This window comes from Sciurus carolinensis, chromosome 2, assembly GCF_902686445.1.
Source record: "Sciurus carolinensis chromosome 2, mSciCar1.2, whole genome shotgun sequence".
NCBI lineage: Eukaryota > Metazoa > Chordata > Mammalia > Rodentia > Sciuridae > Sciurus > Sciurus carolinensis.
This window is the reverse complement of record NC_062214.1, coordinates 30,106,726-30,123,788: the sequence shown is the minus strand read 5'-3', so window position 1 is coordinate 30,123,788 and position 17,063 is coordinate 30,106,726. Positions and strand designations below refer to the sequence as shown.

Genomic DNA, 17,063 nt, shown 5'->3' with positions numbered 1-17,063 from the left:
TCTGGGGTTAGAATAGTTTCATTTATTTTAAAATTTTTGTTTACTTTTAAAAATAAAATTTCCTTTTGAAACACTTTCTGGAGTCAGAGATGACAGGAAGAAAATCTGGGGGCCTGAGAAAGATAGATATTATTCACTCTGGCCTTACAAATGAACACCTGTGCTCTGGATGATTCCAGTCTTCTCCATGGGCTAGTTTTGAGAAATTAGTATTATCAGATAATGAATTTATTTTTAAAACTTCATTGAAGGAAAATGGCAAAAAAGAGAAAATAGTTCTAGAAATGTTAAGGGTCAGCTCTGAGGTCCATTCGTAATGCTTTTGAGATTTTGCATGTTATCTTGATTTGGCAGTTTTGTGAATGACGGGGTCTCAGTGGGTTAATACAAGGTTGATCCTCTGGCATTGTATTGTATATTTTAAAAAACTCCTATTTTTCTGATGTCAACACCCCTACAAACAGGCATGCTGTGCACCCATCCCAGGCAACAGGTGCACCAACATGATAAAGCTTTATCTGCCCTTCTTAACAGTCCTCTGACTCTGACCTAGTGACATTCAAATACACCCATGATATCCCCTTCCATTTGTGTCCTCCACCTTGAACCCTAGTAAAGGCACTTGCCCGTGGCTTCTGTCTCTTGCTCCCCACCTGCTCGATGGAGTTGCTCCTTCTATTTGGCTGCTGCATGGCATGCCATGCTTACCTTCCCCAGGACCTGAGTATCATAAATCCTGTAATTTCACGTGCCTCTCTGAGTTTGATTTCCCCAGCCATGCTGGAGTCATACTTCAAAGACCCACCAGGGCAACTTCCTCCTCCAGCCACAATGCAGGCATTTGCTAAGGTTTTGATACTGTAATTTCCATCACTCCTTATGATTATTGGTGAATTAGAGTTGCCAAAGGAAACCTCTAGAGAAGATAACTAAGAGCATCACAATGCTAGTGCCTCTCACTTAGGAAGGAGCAACACGTGCAAATGAGGTGGAAGGTCGTGACAGATAAGAAGTGGCCTTTTGGTCCAAAGTTATTGAATCTGAGAAGTGATTGTCACTGGGGCTCACAAGACCTGAGAATGTTTAAGAAACAGAGTTAGAGGCATCAAATGGGTAATTTAGAAGTTGTTTTCAGTTTTTCTAGAAAATCTGTTTCTAGGAGCTGGGAGTGTATGTAGCTCAGTAATAGAGTGCTTGCCTAGCATGCATGAAGCCCTGGGTTCAATTCCCAGCACTGCAAAAATCCATTTCTAAATCTATGACAGAAAAATGCTCCCAGAGCATGTGAATTGTGTTCCTCCTGCATCAAGAGTGCCTTCACAGTTTACTCAAGGCTGAGTGCACTCAGATACTTGCAGGGAAAAAATGAGAAGCCAGCGGAGATAAACTAGTCTGACTGGAAGTAAGGCTGATGGCAGGATCAGAGCAGGTACATGTAATCAGCCATCACCCAGGCTGAAAGTGCCCCCAGGTGATTCTGCCAACACAGGGTCAGTGCCAATGAATACAACTTCAAACTCTGAGAGTGGTGCTCATCTTAGCTCTTGTTTAATTTCAGTCAGATAATAAACATTTATAAATTTTTATACAACAAAACAAATACATGCAAAGTTACAAATATAGAAAATATAAAGTACATGCATATTTCAAAGACCAGTTAGTGGTGTTCACTTTGGATTCATATACAAAACTATTCAGTGCACATTGTAAGCCTAAGGGCCACACAACAGCCTTTCCCACATATTAAGTACTTAGTACCTTACAAAACCATTAATGTGTTAGACATTTCAGATGTTAACTGCTCTAAACAAAACTTCTAAGTTTGTCATATGCAATATATATTTTATATATACTTTTTAAAACATAAAACACCCATATAGTGCAAGCCAATTACATTGCAGAATAGTAATATTTATCTGCTAGGTGACAATATTGAACAATTTAGGGAACAACTTTACCTTATCTAAACATTTACAGAATTTCCTTTTCCACTCAGAATGGTTATTTCTGTCATCTGCAACCTAAGATATTTTTTAGATTGTCTCCCTGTTCTTTGATTCAAAAGCCAATTAGAGAAACTGAAGACTCGACCTAATCCTGGGTTTTGACATTTATGGGACAGAAATGAAGAAACCCAAGCTCCTCTTCGCATTCTTCACTTCGTAATCCTCCAGGAGGATCATGGTTTTGCAACTGCAGCCTTCCTTGGAGTTTCATCTCCTGGTGTCACCCAAACACGGTTAATATCACTCTAGTTTCTGGGAAACAAAGATTCACCTTCAGTGTTCAGGAGGCAATCTAACTTTTCTTGCTGCCTTAATTATCTATGATTTATTTACTAAAGAAAGGAATGCCACGTGTGGATGCTCTACACATCCCAAATGGGAGCTTGTCTCCAAAGGCACCATTCCCAAATGCTGGATTTTTCAGTCTCAGAAGTCTTTTGCCTGTGTTAATTATGTCCATCCCCTGTGAATATGTCCTCTGGCTGGAGTTCTAGGGTCACACTAATAGTTACTCTAATTCAGCAACTGCTGTGTAGTTCCTTCTGCAAAAAGCAAGATGTCACCACAGCTCTCTGAAAACACAGCACATGCTCCAGGGCTGAGCCTGCGGCCCAAGAGTTGAGGATTTCTAGTGTTTTTTCTTTTGAATGAGTATTATGTGGCCCCCTTCCAAACTTGGAAGAAATGATATCAAGTTTTCTTAACAGGGATGAGAAAAAAGTTCCAAACTACTATGAAATCATTGCTAAGCCAGGGCATTCATGCCCTGAGCTCTGGCTACTAAAGGAGCCAGAGGTATTCAGGCAAAAGTCTTTGAGGACCATTTTAAGATCTATTTTAGTCTTTATCTATCTGTTGCACTAGACCAAAAATAAGCCTAGATTAACCAGTGATTATTTACTGTTATACTGGCTCAGCATTAGCCTTGGTCCACGAAGGACTCAATCAAAGGGCCCTTGAATAAACAGCATCCAAGTCTACTCGACACTTTCTGGTGCCCATCAGTGCCAAGGGTATAGCCTAAGGGGGATGAAGAGAAAAGCAAGAATGAGACACCACCACTAAAATGGCTGCAGGTGGATACCCCCCTCCCCGACCCTGGACCAAGATAAAGAAGACTTGGAAACAGGAAGACCTTCCTCATCCCACGATCAGGAAAATGAGGAAGGAGATGAGGAGGATCACAGGTGGGGAAGAGAAGAGGACCATGCTGGATCCTCTCTGATAGTAAGCCTGGGCCTCCTGCTGGTACTGGGTGATGCACATCTGCTCCACCACGCGCTCCATTATCTTAATGTCGGTCTCGGTGAAGTTCTCCCCTTTGGTGGTCGTGGTGACTGTGTGCTGCTTGACTGTGATATTGACGCAGTCATGCACAAAGTTGTTCTGGTTGCTGTACTGATCCACAGGCTTGTAGTACACTTGGTTGGGGTAACGGTACATGTTTTCACGGTAGTAACGGTCCTCATAGTCGTTGCCAAAATGTATAAGGGGCCGGCTCATGGCACTCCCCAGCATGTAGCCACCAAGGCCCCCCACCACTGCCCCAGCCGCAGCAGCACCTGCCACATGCTTCATGTTGGTTTTTGGCTTACTAGGCTTGCCCCATTGATTGTGGGTGCCTCCTTGCCCCCAGCCACCACCGTGGGGTTGTCCCCAGCCACCGCCACCATGGGGTTGCCCCCAACCTCCGCCACCATGGGGTTGCCCCCAGCCACCACCATGAGGCTGCCCCCAGCCACCACCACCTTGGGGTGGGTAGCGGTTGCCTCCAGGGCTGCCCTGCCCAGGGTAACGGCTTCCCCCAGTGTTCCACCCTCCTCCAGGCTTTGGCCGCTTTTTGCAGAGGCCAACGTCACTCAATGTGGCCACGAAGAGAACCAGCAGCCAGCAGCCAGGGTTCACCATGATGACTGATCTGCAAAATGAAGAAGAGGGCGTGGAGTGAGTGACCTACATTTATCCTGAAACCATCTACTGTTTGCTGCATGAGGAATGAATGCATAGCAGGGACCAGCTCCTCGCACCCTGGGCTTCTTGGTAGCACTCTGGATAAAAGCAATTGTAAGTAACGGGCAACACAACTTATTCTCATTCTCTGAAGACAAATTTGACTTCGAGTTAATTTCCAGCTGTTTCCTGGAAACCTGAAAGAGAGGCAGAGTGCCAGCAACTTTCCTTGGTGTAAAAATAATCGCCAGTTGATAACCTGCATGTGTCTGGGAGGAACTACTAACGCCTGGTGGGTTTACATGGCTTTGAGCATCTTTAGAGCAGTCAATCTTAGAACTGGGCACATCCTCCTGGGGACACTGGAAGCTGTGCCGCTGGTCTGCTATAAGGGGCATCAGTTCCTGTGGGGCATGGGTGTTCTATATCAAGAGGAACCATTCACCCACCAGTATGGATCTTATTCCCTCGAACCTGAGCTGTCACTTGCAGGGGTTGGGGGTTGAGACAAGTCCCCAGCTGCTCTGTGGATATCAAAAACCCTGGTGCGTCCCCTTCAGAGTAACCCGAGGCCACGTGGCCTGTGTGAGTTTATGAGTGTAATGTCTAGTTAGAAGTCCCCCAGGTGGGTGTGGCGGGAATTACGCAAAAAAAACCAGGCCCAGTGTCTTCTTTCCTCTGCAGGAATGTAGGCAGGGAATAAGTGGCTCTTGTTTGTAGCTGTGTCCTTAGGGGTTAGGGCAGCGCCTGGCACAGAGCAGGACACAATAGATTTTTGTTAAGTTAAAGAATTAATATCCCCTGAACATGTAAATGCCAAGAATAACTTCCTCAAAGGAATTCAATACAATTTTACTAGAAACAGGAAACATCCAGGATTTTGCAAGCCCATTCATTGCTCTCTCTAAAGACAGACAGGTGGGGCTGTTGAACACTCGGGCAGTGTTCACAAGAAGTGCAATCACACTTGGTGCATGAGTTTTATTTTAGTATTCAATGTTTTATGAGTGATTTATTTTCTTCTAATTTTTGGTAGGAAAGAAATATTTTAGATTATAAAAGGGCTTTCACAGTTTAGAAATCAGCAATGAGCCAAATATCCTCAATCACAATTTATGACCCATTTTAGAATGTCCCTTCATCAAATTAGAAATCTCCTTTTGGAATAAAAGATCTCATTTACTCTGGGAGCTCTTCTCCAAGGACAGAGGAAAAAGACAGAGTAGAATGATTATTAAACAGAATAGACTATATCCCAGATCAAATCATATGCTTCAAGATATCAAGTGGGCCATAAGATCTAAAATGGTATACACCGTCTTGTTTCTAGCACTGGGATTATCTCCAAATTTAAAAAAAGGGATAGTTTGTTTTCATATCCTGCTGAAATAACAACTAAATTGCATGCTATTCATGAGAATTATCAAGCGAATAAAAGAGTTAATTAACATCCTGCTTAAGTTCCTACTAACATTATTAAAATTGGAAATGCTGGTGGTCATAAGTAAATAAAAATTACAAGCCAAATTAAAGTATTCAGATCATACTAATCAGGATTCTGGGAGGCTCCCTGAAGGAGCCTTTGCTGCCCCCCCTCGTCGTCGGCAGGCCTCCTCCCTGACCCACTCATCGTCTCATGGGTCCAGCTCTCGGCCTCCACGCTGCTCACACACCCCAGGGAACCATCTCCTCAGTTAACAGCTCCCAGTCTGAAGGGTTTTTAGGTCAACCCCTTCCTCCTTTACCCAGTGAGCCAAACCCAGACACCTTGGGGTTACTCTTGAATTTTCTCTTTACAGCACACATTGGCTCTAACAGCAAATCTAATTAGCTCCACCTTGACAAGAATCCTAAGCACCTTGGCTTCTCACATTTTCCAACATGACAGTCTTAGCTGAAGCCTCCATCACTTCCCACCTGAGTCCTTCCCAGCCTCCCATCCAGCCTCCCTGCTTCTCCCTTGGCTCCTATTGTGTGTTCTCTTTTTAATATGCAATTACGTGGTGCCATTCCCTTGCCCCCAAGTGACGTGCTTTTGTATTCAGGATAAAATGCAAAATCCTGACCATACTGGCGGGCCACAAGACCTGGCTCCACTGGTTTCCTCTCCCCAGCCTCCTGCTGCTCCTCAAACCAACCAGCAAATCACCATCTCTGGGCCTTGGCACTTGCTATTGCTACTCAGGTGGCTCAAGTCTGCACAAATGTCATCTTGGGGCGGGGGCCTTCGCACCAATCCACGTAAAATAGCACCCCGTCCTGTCCCCTTTCCCCATTGCATTTCCTTCCAGAGCTGTCACGGCTACTTGACAAACTATTTATTGTAGCTATTGTCCATCTTCTCCACTGGAGCATAGGCTCCTCCAGGGCAGGGGCTTGGTTTTGTTCAAAGCACATCCCTGGACATGGCATCTGATTCATAATGGATGCTGAATGAATGAAAGACCATGAAAACTGCTCTGTAGTAGAGCATAAGGACTAAGCAAACTATAAATAAAGTATTTACAATGACTTTCTAAATAGGATCATATTTATAAATTTACAAACCATTCTTTTCTCCAATGGCCAGCTGACAGCTTCAATTCAATAAAACAAACATTTGTTTCAAGTGCCAGCCATGGTGGCAGGCTCTGGCTGGCTGGAGATTCAGTATGACCTGAAAAGGGAGGTGGGAGGAAGGGGAGGCTACAGGGGAACCACACTGAGTTGTGCCCTGAACGCACCCATTTAAGGCTGTAAGAGTTAACAGCTCGACAGAGGGTGTAGCTCAGTGGTAGACTGCTTGACTAGCATGCCGAGGCCCTGGGTTCAAACCTTTGCAACACACACACATATGCAGAAAGAGTTAGGGCTCTGTAAGCTCATGATGACACAGGACCAGCAATGATACCCTACAGTGAGGGAGGAACAGAGGACAGAAACCAGGCACAGAAGGTGGATGGCATCCAACAGCATTTGGAATGGAGAAGGGTGGTGAGAGAGGATACTGGCAGGTCTGAGGCAGCCTCAGCACCTGAGCAAGACCCTGTCTTAAAATAAACAGGGCTGGGGATCTAGCTCAGTGGTTGAGTGTGCCTGGGTTCGATCCCCAGTGCCATTGTTGGAAGTGTCCCAGTTCAGATGCTCAGATTATCTATGGCCAGTTCTATATTGAGAGTACTGTGTACTATGTTTGTTTTACGAATGAAAAATCCGTGTGAGATGGATGGTCTTTCCATTATAATATGCATCACAAAAATCAACTTCAGAATTAACTCATTTGACATATACTGATGGAATAACTAGTATATGTCATTTATTTTAAGAAATAGAAGCTGGGTGGAGTGGCATATACCTATAGTCCCAGTTACTTAAGAAGCTGGTGGAAGGATCCCAAGTTTGAGCAACTTAGCGAGACTCTGTCTCAAAAATAAGATAAAAAGGGCTGGGGATGTAGATCAACAGTAAGAGCTGCACAGGGTGCATTCAAAGCCCACTCAGTGTGGTTCCCTGCAGCCTCCTCTTCCTCCCACCTCCTAGTTCAGGCCATACTGTACTTGTCCTTGCCTGGCATGTGCAAGGCCCTGGGTTCAATGCCCAGTACTGTCAAAAGAAAAAAAACAAACAGAAGGAAAACTAGAATTGACCAATGACCAAAGAAAAATGGAGAAAAATGTAGTCAAAAATTATATATTGTGCTGGGCGCTCTGGTGTATACCTAAAATCCCAGTGACTCAGGAAGAATAGCAAGTTTGAGGCCAGTCAGCAACTTGGTGAGATCTTGTGTCAAAATGAAAAATAAAGAGAGTTGGGGACGTAGCTCAGTGATAAGAGCACCTGGGTTCAATCTCCAGTATGGTAAAACAAAATAAAACAAAACAAACAACAAAAAAAAAAACCCCTAAACAATGAGAGAAACTATCCATCTATCTAGTAATGTAATATTATAATACAGAAACTTACTGATTCCTGTCATGGTTTGGATGTGCTTCGTCCCCTAAGGGTTGGAGGCTCAATCCTCAACGTGGCAAGGTTGGGAGGTAACAGAATCTTTAAAAGGCGGGGTCTAATGAGAGGTTCTTAGGTCACTGGAGGTGCTGCTCCCCAGAAGGGGTTAAGGTAGCTACCAGGGGCATGGGTTAGTTCTCTGGACAGTGAGTTGTTAAAGAGAAAGCCCAAACCCAGAGTTGCTTTTGACTTCCTGTCTGGTGATATGATCTTTCCTTCTCACATACATTCCTTCCATCGTGGGGCCATCCGCCATGAGGCCTCTACCAGAGCCAAGCTGATGCTCACTATGCTCTTCCACCTTCAGGTCTATAAGCGAAACAAACCTCTTTGCTTTACAAAGTGTAGGGTATTTCACTACAGTAACAAAATGGACTCATACAATAGTTTTATACATATTTTGAATGTCTTTTAAGATTGTAGAATTATGTGAGGGGCCAAGGACACAATTGTGAGTAAGATATTTAGTTTGGTGCGTTCAAAGCCCAAAAAAGATATTGAGTATCTAGAGTCTTATGAAATAAGAGGAAAAGTAGACTGCTGAAATTGGAGAAGTGGGTAAAGGTCTTAGTAGGAGGTTAATACCATAGAATTGTTTTTTCCAAAAGTTCATCCTAACTGTATGTAAAGAAGAAAATTTAGCCATTTAGGGCAGAAAAGGAAATGGAGAGACTGGTTAGAAAATTATTAAAGAAAGATGGCAGCATGCCTGGGATGAGGCTGATGAGCTATAAATAAATGAGATGTAATTTGCAGAAGGAACCAATTAGACCTGCTGATAGAGCAGAGAGGAATGAGAGTTGCCCAAGCTTGTGGCTTTCATAACCTGGGGTTGGTGGTGATACCATTTCTGAAATAGGAGAAACTGGAAGAAGGCCATAGTTGGGCAAACAAAACTACCAGTGCTAGTTTAGACACATAAACTTTGCCATATCTATGAGTCATTCAAGTGGGAGCATTGAGTGAGAGTTTAGGCAGTTGTTTAAAGAATCTGGAAAGCAGTAGAGATAAACATTTGGGCATCTTTACCTGAGATACAGTGTTTATAACCAATGGGGTAAAGGGACAAGATTCAAATTCTTGTTGCGCAAAGTGGCCCACAACTGTAATCCCAGCAACTTTCAGGAGGCTGAGAAAGGAGGGTCACATGTTTGAGGCCAGCCTGGACAACTGAGTGAGACCCTGTATCAAAATAAAATTTGGAAAGAGCTGGGGTTGTAGCTCAGTGGTAGAGCACTTGCCTAGCATGTGTGATGCCCTGGGCTCAATCCCCACTAATGCCAAAAAAAAAAAAAAAAAAAAGAAAGAGAGAGAGAGAGAGAGAGAGAGAGAGAGAGAGAGAGAGAGAGAGAGAGAGAAAGATTCAACTCCTAGTATGAAGGCTGACATTCAGCCAGTCTGCTACACAATCTCCAATGATAGGAATATTTTCACATCCATAGAAAAGACCACCAAACTAATTTTAATAGTTTAGTAAAAGCAGAATGCACTGTGAACAGTAAGGATTATTTTAGGAATAAAAGAATATCTCAAAATCAGGAAATCTTAACAGATCTTAACAGGTCAAGGAAGGAAAAAACCCAAATTTTCTGCAGACGTCAAAAAGTTTTCAACTAAAATCAATAACCGTTCCTGACTGTAAAAAAATTTAAGCTATTTTTTTAAAAAAGTTCTTATAGGAGACCTGTGTGGTGGCACATGACTATTATACCAACAATTGTGGAGGCTGAGGCAGGAGGATCACAAGTTTGAGGTCAACCTCAGCAATTTTATGAGACCCTCAAAATAAATAAAAGAGGGCTGGGGATGTGGCCCAGTGATAGAACACCCCTGGGTTCAGTTCTCACTATTGTAAAAAGAAAAGAAAAAAGACAGAAGGAAAGAAGGAAGGAAGGGAGGAAGGAAAAGAAAAGAGAAAGAAAGTTTGTATGGGAGGGTGGAGATGTAGTTCAGGGGTAGAGTATGTCCTTGGCATGTGTGAGGCTTTGGGTTTTACACACACACACACACACACACACACACACACACACACACATAAACTGTATAGAACCAGAAGGATAGGATAGTCCCTTTCCATCAAGAGGGGCTATCAAATACAACGCTAACATCCTAGTCTAATTTTTGTTTCTAAAAAAAAAAAGGGAAGGCATTTGCACTAATATGGCAAATAAGACAATAATGCAACCTATTGCTGTTATTATTTTAGATGGTTCTGGAAGTTCATATAGATGTGGTATTCCATCTGAAAATCCAGTAAAATCATCCGAATGGTCTTAGAATAAATGAGTAAGTTCATGAGGGTGGCAATTTTTGAAGTCAACATAACAAAAACTAGAGATTCCCTAAATTAGCTGTAATTATTTGGAAGATTTAGTAGTAAAGCATTCCATTTGTAATGGCAATAAAAATTTCAAAATACCTAGGGTTTAACTTCAAAATAAATAGTAGGATTTATATGAGGAAAGCTGTGTAACCGTAGGTTCATTCCCAGCACTGAAAAAAAAAAAAAAAAAAAAAAAAAGAACTAAAGAAATTTTGGAATGAGAAGGAAAAGCAGAATGCATCTGGTCTGCCAGATTCTGGAATGCAAAACTACAATGAGATCATGTGGCACTGGTTACAAGAGCAGAATGGCAGGGTCATGGAACTAGAGAGAAGGTACACAAAGATTCATGAATTATTCCACTGATTCTATTCTCATTTTTTTTTTTTACTTTTAATTTTTAAAAATTAATTAATTTATATTTTGGTACTGGGGATTTAACCCTGGGGCATTCTACCACTGAGCTACACCCCAGCCCTTTTTAATTTTTTACTTTGAGGCAAGAGTCTCTAAGTTGTTGAGGGTCTTGCTAAATTGCTGAGGCTGGCCTCACACTTGTGATCCTCCTACCTCAACCTCCCTAGTTATTGGGATTACATGTGTATATCACTGCACCCAGTCCATTCTCATTTATTGATGGGGACTGGGCCAGAGCTAGAAAGAACTTGTCCTAGGGTCATAACGACCCAAGATGATGGAGCTGAGATCCAAATTTAGTGGTCTTAATGACCTTCCAGACCATCAAGGGAGTGTGTTGGTGGTCAGACTTTTTATAAATCTGAGTAATGCATAACAACTTGAAGTTTAATTGGCTAAGTTAGGAATAGGGGAGAATCAAGCAGCACCCTCCCACGCACTATCTTCGGGGAAATTTCCTATTCTTTCTTGAGCTAAATAGAAAACATTTATCACAAAATGTTTTAAGGTTCTGAAGTCACTGACCCTTGTTTGATGTAAGTCATACAAAATTTTGGAGCTGGGGATATAGCTCAGTTGGTAGAGTGCTTGACTGGCATGAAAAAGGCCCTGGGTTCAACCCCTAGCACCACCAAAAATAAAAAATAAAAAAAAAAATAAAAAATAAATAAATAAATAAAAATAAATAAATAAAAATAAATAAAAAATAAATAAAAAATAAATAAAATAAAATAAAAGAGAAAATTTTGGAGAAAAAAAAAATTAAGGTAGGGATTTTTTTAACTGTCACTCTGAAGTCCAGCTCTGTATTAAGCAGGGCAAAGGGCCCCCAACCTGGTCCATCATCAGAATTACTTGAAGAACAGCTGGGTGCAGTGACACATACCTATAAGCTCAGCAGCTTGGGAGGTTGAGGAAGGAGGATCCCAAATTCAAGGTCAGCTTCAGCAATTTAATGAGGCCCTAAGTAAATTAGCGAGACCCTGTCTCAAAATTTAAAAAAAAAAAAAAAAAAAAAAAAAAAAAGGGACTGGGGATGTGGCTCAGTGGTTAAGCATCCCAGGTTCAATAAGTGGTATCAAAAAATAAATAAATAAATAAATAAAAAATAAAAAATGCAAGAATCACTTGAAGACAAGATTGCCAGAACCCAGAGAGTTCCAGCTACAGGATTTTGGAAGCTTCCTAGGGAACTGGCATTCCTAGCCAGGCTTGCAGCTAGGTCTTCCTAAATGTGACACTTAACATTATAAAACTTTTCTTCCTGAAAGGAGCACATCTCTTGAAGTGATCATACAATACCATGGTTGCAGCAAGTAGAATATAGTAGGATCAAAGGGTTAACAAACTGAGACCGCAACTCAATCTCAAGAGCTGCGGCATACTACTTCACTTGGGGTTATTTTATAATGTTGTAGCCATTCCCAGGTTAGATACAGACATGTGTTGAATGTTTAATATGCAGCAGTTCACAGTTGATATAGTTGCCTTGGAATTAGAAATAAGATCTGAAAAGGGAGAATGGACTAGGTAAGTTAAAACTAGTTGAGAAAAACCTTTCGTCTTGGCTTTGTCAGTTGGTTGAGAGTGATGTTCAGTGCCAATCTGATGCAGAAATGTTTATGTTATCGTTGTGCTTTTTATTACATTATTTTAAAAATATTTGCTCCCTTATACAATTCAGCATAATTCTAAAGAAAGTCATAGTGGTTCTTGCTCTGCAAAATCAAGCTGACTTTACATGAAGAAATAATGCAGATAGGTGTAAGTTATACATTACCAAATGGCCTCTGGAACCAGGGCTTATGATTATAGCCTTCCCTGACTTGGATTTGCTGTGACAGTTGGTGACTTTCAATCATCACAAGACCAACGAGATTTCACAGGGTCCAATCTGTTGTGACTCACCTAAACTGGACTGGTGCCTCAGTGAAGACAGAATGCTTTGGCTTGGTTGAAATTGTTCAGTTTGAAGTATATTCAGGAGTCCTTAAAAACAACAATGAAAAACTGGAATTGATAAATGAATCCAAGAAGTGACTCTTGAAAAGAACAATCTAATACACAGATTACTAAACCAGTAATACATCTATTTGAGAAAAAAATGAAGTAGCCCTTGAAAAAGGAAACAAGGTCAGCTAAAAATGTCTTATTCTAAGAAGAAAACATGATAATGATCTCTCCCTCTTTCACCAACACACAGAAAACTGTGGGTCCATCTCATTTCAGAAACTGAAACTGAGTCAGGTGCAGTGGCTCTCGCCTGTAATCCCAACTATTTGGCAGGAAGATTACAAGTTCAAGGCCAGCCTGGGCAACTCATTGAGACCCTGTCTCAAAATAAAATTATAAAAAAGGGGGTGGTGGTACTGGGGATGTAGCTCAGAGGTAGGTTACTCCTGGATTTACTCTCCAAGACCATACAAACAAACCAAAAACCTGTCCCAGGATTCAATAACATTAGTTAATGAAAACAATATATCAACAACAACAAAAAAAATAGGACCATGTATAATTTCTGTTAGTACTTTCATTTTCTGTGCTTTCCCTTTCATATTTTTCACCTCTGTATTCATGCATGAGCCCCCCACCTATCACTGGCTCCAAATCAAGATTTTTGATGGTTATATAATGTTCCTCTCAGTTAATGTGTCATTTTTCTTAGCAATCCTGCTGTTAAACATTTTCGTTGTTTCTCAGTTGGTTCTAATTTTAGATCATTCTGCTTGGAATAGGTGCCTGCATATGGCCTTTTTTTTTTTTTTTTTTTCCTTTGTATCTTGTTTGTTTTTTCCATTGCAGGTAAATTCCCAGGAGCAGTATTTCTGGGTCACTGCTTTCAACTAATGCATCCTCAGATTGTTTTATAAAAGGTCTGTATTGATTCACAATGTCTCCAGTTGGTGTGACTAGGAAACAAAAAAGCATGGGTACCAAGGGTCTGTTTTAAGTAGATGGTTAATGTTGTAATCATCCCCGGAAGAACATCATTTTCTCCTTTTTATGAACGGGCAAAAGGAGGGTTAGGAAATTAGGTAACCTGTCTAAAGTCACCGAAGTGGGTTGCAAAGTCAGATTTCTAACCCTGCAGCCCTGCCACTTGCCTGAATATCTGAATATTCAAAGTTTCAGGCAACCTTCCAGCAGGGCTTGCTGTCACTGTTGTTTTTGTTAATTTAACAGATGTAAAATGGTAACCTAAATTTGCTTCAATTTGCATTTTATTATGTAAATGACTCATCATTTCACTATTTACCTATTATAACCCTGGCATTTTCTTTTCACAAGGATGGAAAGCTTGTGTCAGGTACAAATGATACACAAATTCCATCCTAGCTACCCTGCTTCCTTTCCCTTTCCGGTTCTTAAAGAGCTTCTCAGTGTTTGTGTAGGTAAAATTGTTCCTTTTCCTAGGTGATATTTTTCTTTTTCAAATCTGGGAGGGTGGTTGATTTTTCCAAATGTCTGACATTTATTCAATTTTCTGTTCCTATTTTTCAGATAATTAAAATTTATACAAATCTTTAATTCTATTCTGGATAGAACCTGGAGTTTTGTATAAGGAAAAGAGAAACATCTCAAATGTTCAGCACAAGGGGAACTACTTATTAAGTCATGATACTCTAAATACAAGAAAATAACGCAGCCATAAAGATAACCATAAAATTGCATTTCACTGTTCAAGAAACCGAAAAACAGAAAGCAGTTGACTTTGAGATGGTCAGGGTGGATGTGATGACGATGGAATTCCGCGGTAAAAATTATATGTTCGCTAGGGCTACTACAGAGAGGAAGGGAAAAAATAAAAAATGAATCCAACCCCTCCCACACAGTTTCATAACGAAAGGAAACGTGAAGGAGCCTGCCTTCAGGTGTAGGAGGCCGGTTATCCGCGGGCCACCAGCCAGCCGGGCTCTCTTCCCTTGCAGCCCCACAGATGACCCAGTTCTGTTCCTTCAGAAGAGCAGGAAAGAATGTGAAAAGCGCTGCTGAGGGTCCGAGGCTACACCTGGGGCGGGGCAGAGAGCCCAGCCCGCAAAGCCCGAAGTCGGGCTGCAGACCCTCGACCCCAGGAACCCGGGCAATACCCGCCTTGCAAATGAAGGGCGGAGCCTACACGAGGCCCCGCCCCCGCGCGCCGGGCCGGTCCCCGGGAGGTTGCCAAAGGGGCGGGGCTGCAGCCTCCCCCGGTACTCTTTCGCTGGCCAGAAATGGAGGGCACCGCGGACTCCCGGGGGGCACTCAGCCGCTGGGGAGCGAGGCCCGGGGCAAGCGCTCGCGTACCCAGTCTCTCACTACCCTCTGGGCATCGGGAAGCAGCTCGGCTTGGCCCAGGGGCATCCTGGCCTCTGCCCTCCGGCTCCGAGGGAGACTGACTGACCAGGAGTCTGGAGCCCAGCGTCCCCCAGGGGCCTGGCCTCTCCGAGCGTTTGCGGCCCTCCCCGGTTCTCCGACTGCCGGTGACCCCCACCCCCGCCGTACTTCCCCAGCGACCTGCGGCCCGCGCGGTCGCGCGACTCGCCCATCCCGCAGGCCAGTGGGGTGAGGTGGGGGAAGCGGTCAGAGGCACCTCTGTCCCACCAACATCCCCCCGAGGGGCTCCGCCAGCCCCTCCCCGATTCCGAATAAAAGGGACTCTCGTAAACCTTAAAGCCAAGCCAAGCAGCGTCATCCGAAGAGACGAGCGCACAGGGCAGGCCCAAGACTAGCCCCGCGCCCGCCGGGCGCCCCAGCCCCTTCCCACCGCCCGGGTCCTCCGGACCTCACCCGGCCGCGCGCCCTCGCGCCTCGACCCCACGGCCCCGGGCCTCACTCTCGGCCTCCGCGGCTCCCCCGCGGGAGTTCCTAGGATCCCCGCCCCCGGCCCGCGCTGGGTGTTTACCTGCCTCGCAAGCGAAGAGGGACGCTCGCAGCGCCGCGGCTGTCAGCGACTGGCGCAGGGCGCCGGCAACGCGCAGGGCGCAGGAGGGGCGGGGGCGGGGAAGAGAGGCGGCGGCGCTCGCGGGCGGAGGTCGGCGCGGGACCAATTACCTTGCAGCCAAGCTCACGCTCCCCGGCACGGGGCCGGCGTCCCGCCCGGGCTTACCTTAAAGGGTGCCGGACTCCAGAGCAGGGCTGGGAATGAGTCACCACATAAAACGTGTTGAGATTCGCTTAAACATTTGCATCAGTCGTTACGCCTCCGGGTGTCATCGCTCCCTGACGTTGCTCATTGACTATAAAAAAATCATCTTTAATGATTCGGTCCAGAGCTCCAACTCACCGTTATGTAATGGAAACTCGAGAAAATGAAAGGTTACATGCGGAATGAGAACGCAATCTCTGGAACTTTGGTAAATAAAAATTTCAAAAGAGAAAGATTTGGCTAACCTGGATTGAGCCCAAAATTTATATTCTTCACTTAAATCCTTAAAATTTGAGATCTAGAAAGGACATTGGCTATTACCTGCCCCTCCATTTCACTTTCTGCTCCTCATATGCAAAAGGGATGATTTAGATTATGATATTGATTGTGATATATGATATATAGAGAGGAAAAAGTGTAATACATTGAACAAGCCTGCATATGACCTGAGGCAGTTCATATGATGCAGAAGGGGTCTTCTTGCTCAAGATTCCTGCTGAAATATTAGATATGGTTGCTGAGCTGCACTTTCCCAGCTGAGAGGCTGGGGCAGGAGGACGGTAAGTTCCCATGCTAACCTGGGCAGCTTAGCCAACCCTGTCTCGAAATAAAAAATAAAAAGGGCTGGGGATGTAGCTTAGTGGTAGAGGACCCCTGGGTTAAATACACAGTACAGGAAAATTAAAATTAAAATTAAAAAAAGAAAGAAGATGGGGGTTGTCATATTTGAAGGAGGTCCAAGGATAAAGCAAGAGGACAGGAGTTAGTGTTGGGCAGACCATATAAATTATTGCTTCCATTGAGGCACTTTGGAGCATGAAAGGGGTGTAAACTAAAACTGTTCTGGGAAAAACAGGACATCTAGGCTCACTTTATGGGCAAGAGGCTTACAAAAAGTTTAAGAGGTTTAAGAACAACAGCAAAAAAAAAAAAAAAAAAGGTTTAACGTTAAGACACCCACTGAAAACAGGATTTGGATTAAATATTTGTTATCTCAGGAGCTATCACTCAAGTGGGAGGGAATGAGTAGTGAGGGAGCGGAGGTGCCGGGAGAATTGTAGCTTTGATGTGAAAGGGTGTGTGTGTGTGTGTGTGTGTGTGTGTGCGCGCGCGCGCGCGCTCGTGTGATCGTTTAGGTGAAGGTGGGCGGCATTGGGCAGGTCTGCTGGGAAGGGGAAATGAGAGGGCTGGAAACATGGCCTTGGGATAGAGATGATTCAGTAACAGGGACAACAGGATTGTGGCCAGTTAGAAG

The 17,063-nt window shown here is 43.6% G+C and overlaps 1 protein-coding gene across 4 annotated transcripts; it reads right to left on the bottom strand.

The window, feature by feature from the left end:
- Positions 1-1,525: 1,525 nt before the first annotated feature.
- Positions 1,526-15,788, bottom strand: Prnp (prion protein). 4 transcript variants are annotated; one of them, XM_047541066.1, is made up of 3 exons: positions 15,770-15,788; positions 12,592-12,672; positions 1,526-3,924 (listed from the first exon to the last, which is right to left on the bottom strand). In XM_047541066.1, exon 3 carries the CDS (start codon positions 3,912-3,914, stop codon positions 3,147-3,149), a length of 768 nt encoding a protein of 255 aa, XP_047397022.1. In that variant the 5' UTR covers positions 3,915-3,924; positions 12,592-12,672; positions 15,770-15,788; the 3' UTR covers positions 1,526-3,146. The 4 variants fall into 4 exon arrangements, with proteins under 4 accessions (XP_047397022.1, XP_047397019.1, XP_047397020.1 ...); XM_047541063.1 differs by lacking the exon at positions 15,770-15,788 and adding an exon at positions 15,566-15,703; XM_047541064.1 differs by lacking the exon at positions 15,770-15,788 and adding an exon at positions 15,570-15,629.
- Positions 15,789-17,063: the final 1,275 nt, after the last annotated feature.

Excerpts from the sequence above, each read along its gene's own strand:
- Prnp (XM_047541066.1), bottom strand. The coding sequence starts at position 3,914 with ATGGTGAACCCTGGCTGCTGGCTGCTGGTTCTCTTCGTGGCCACATTG.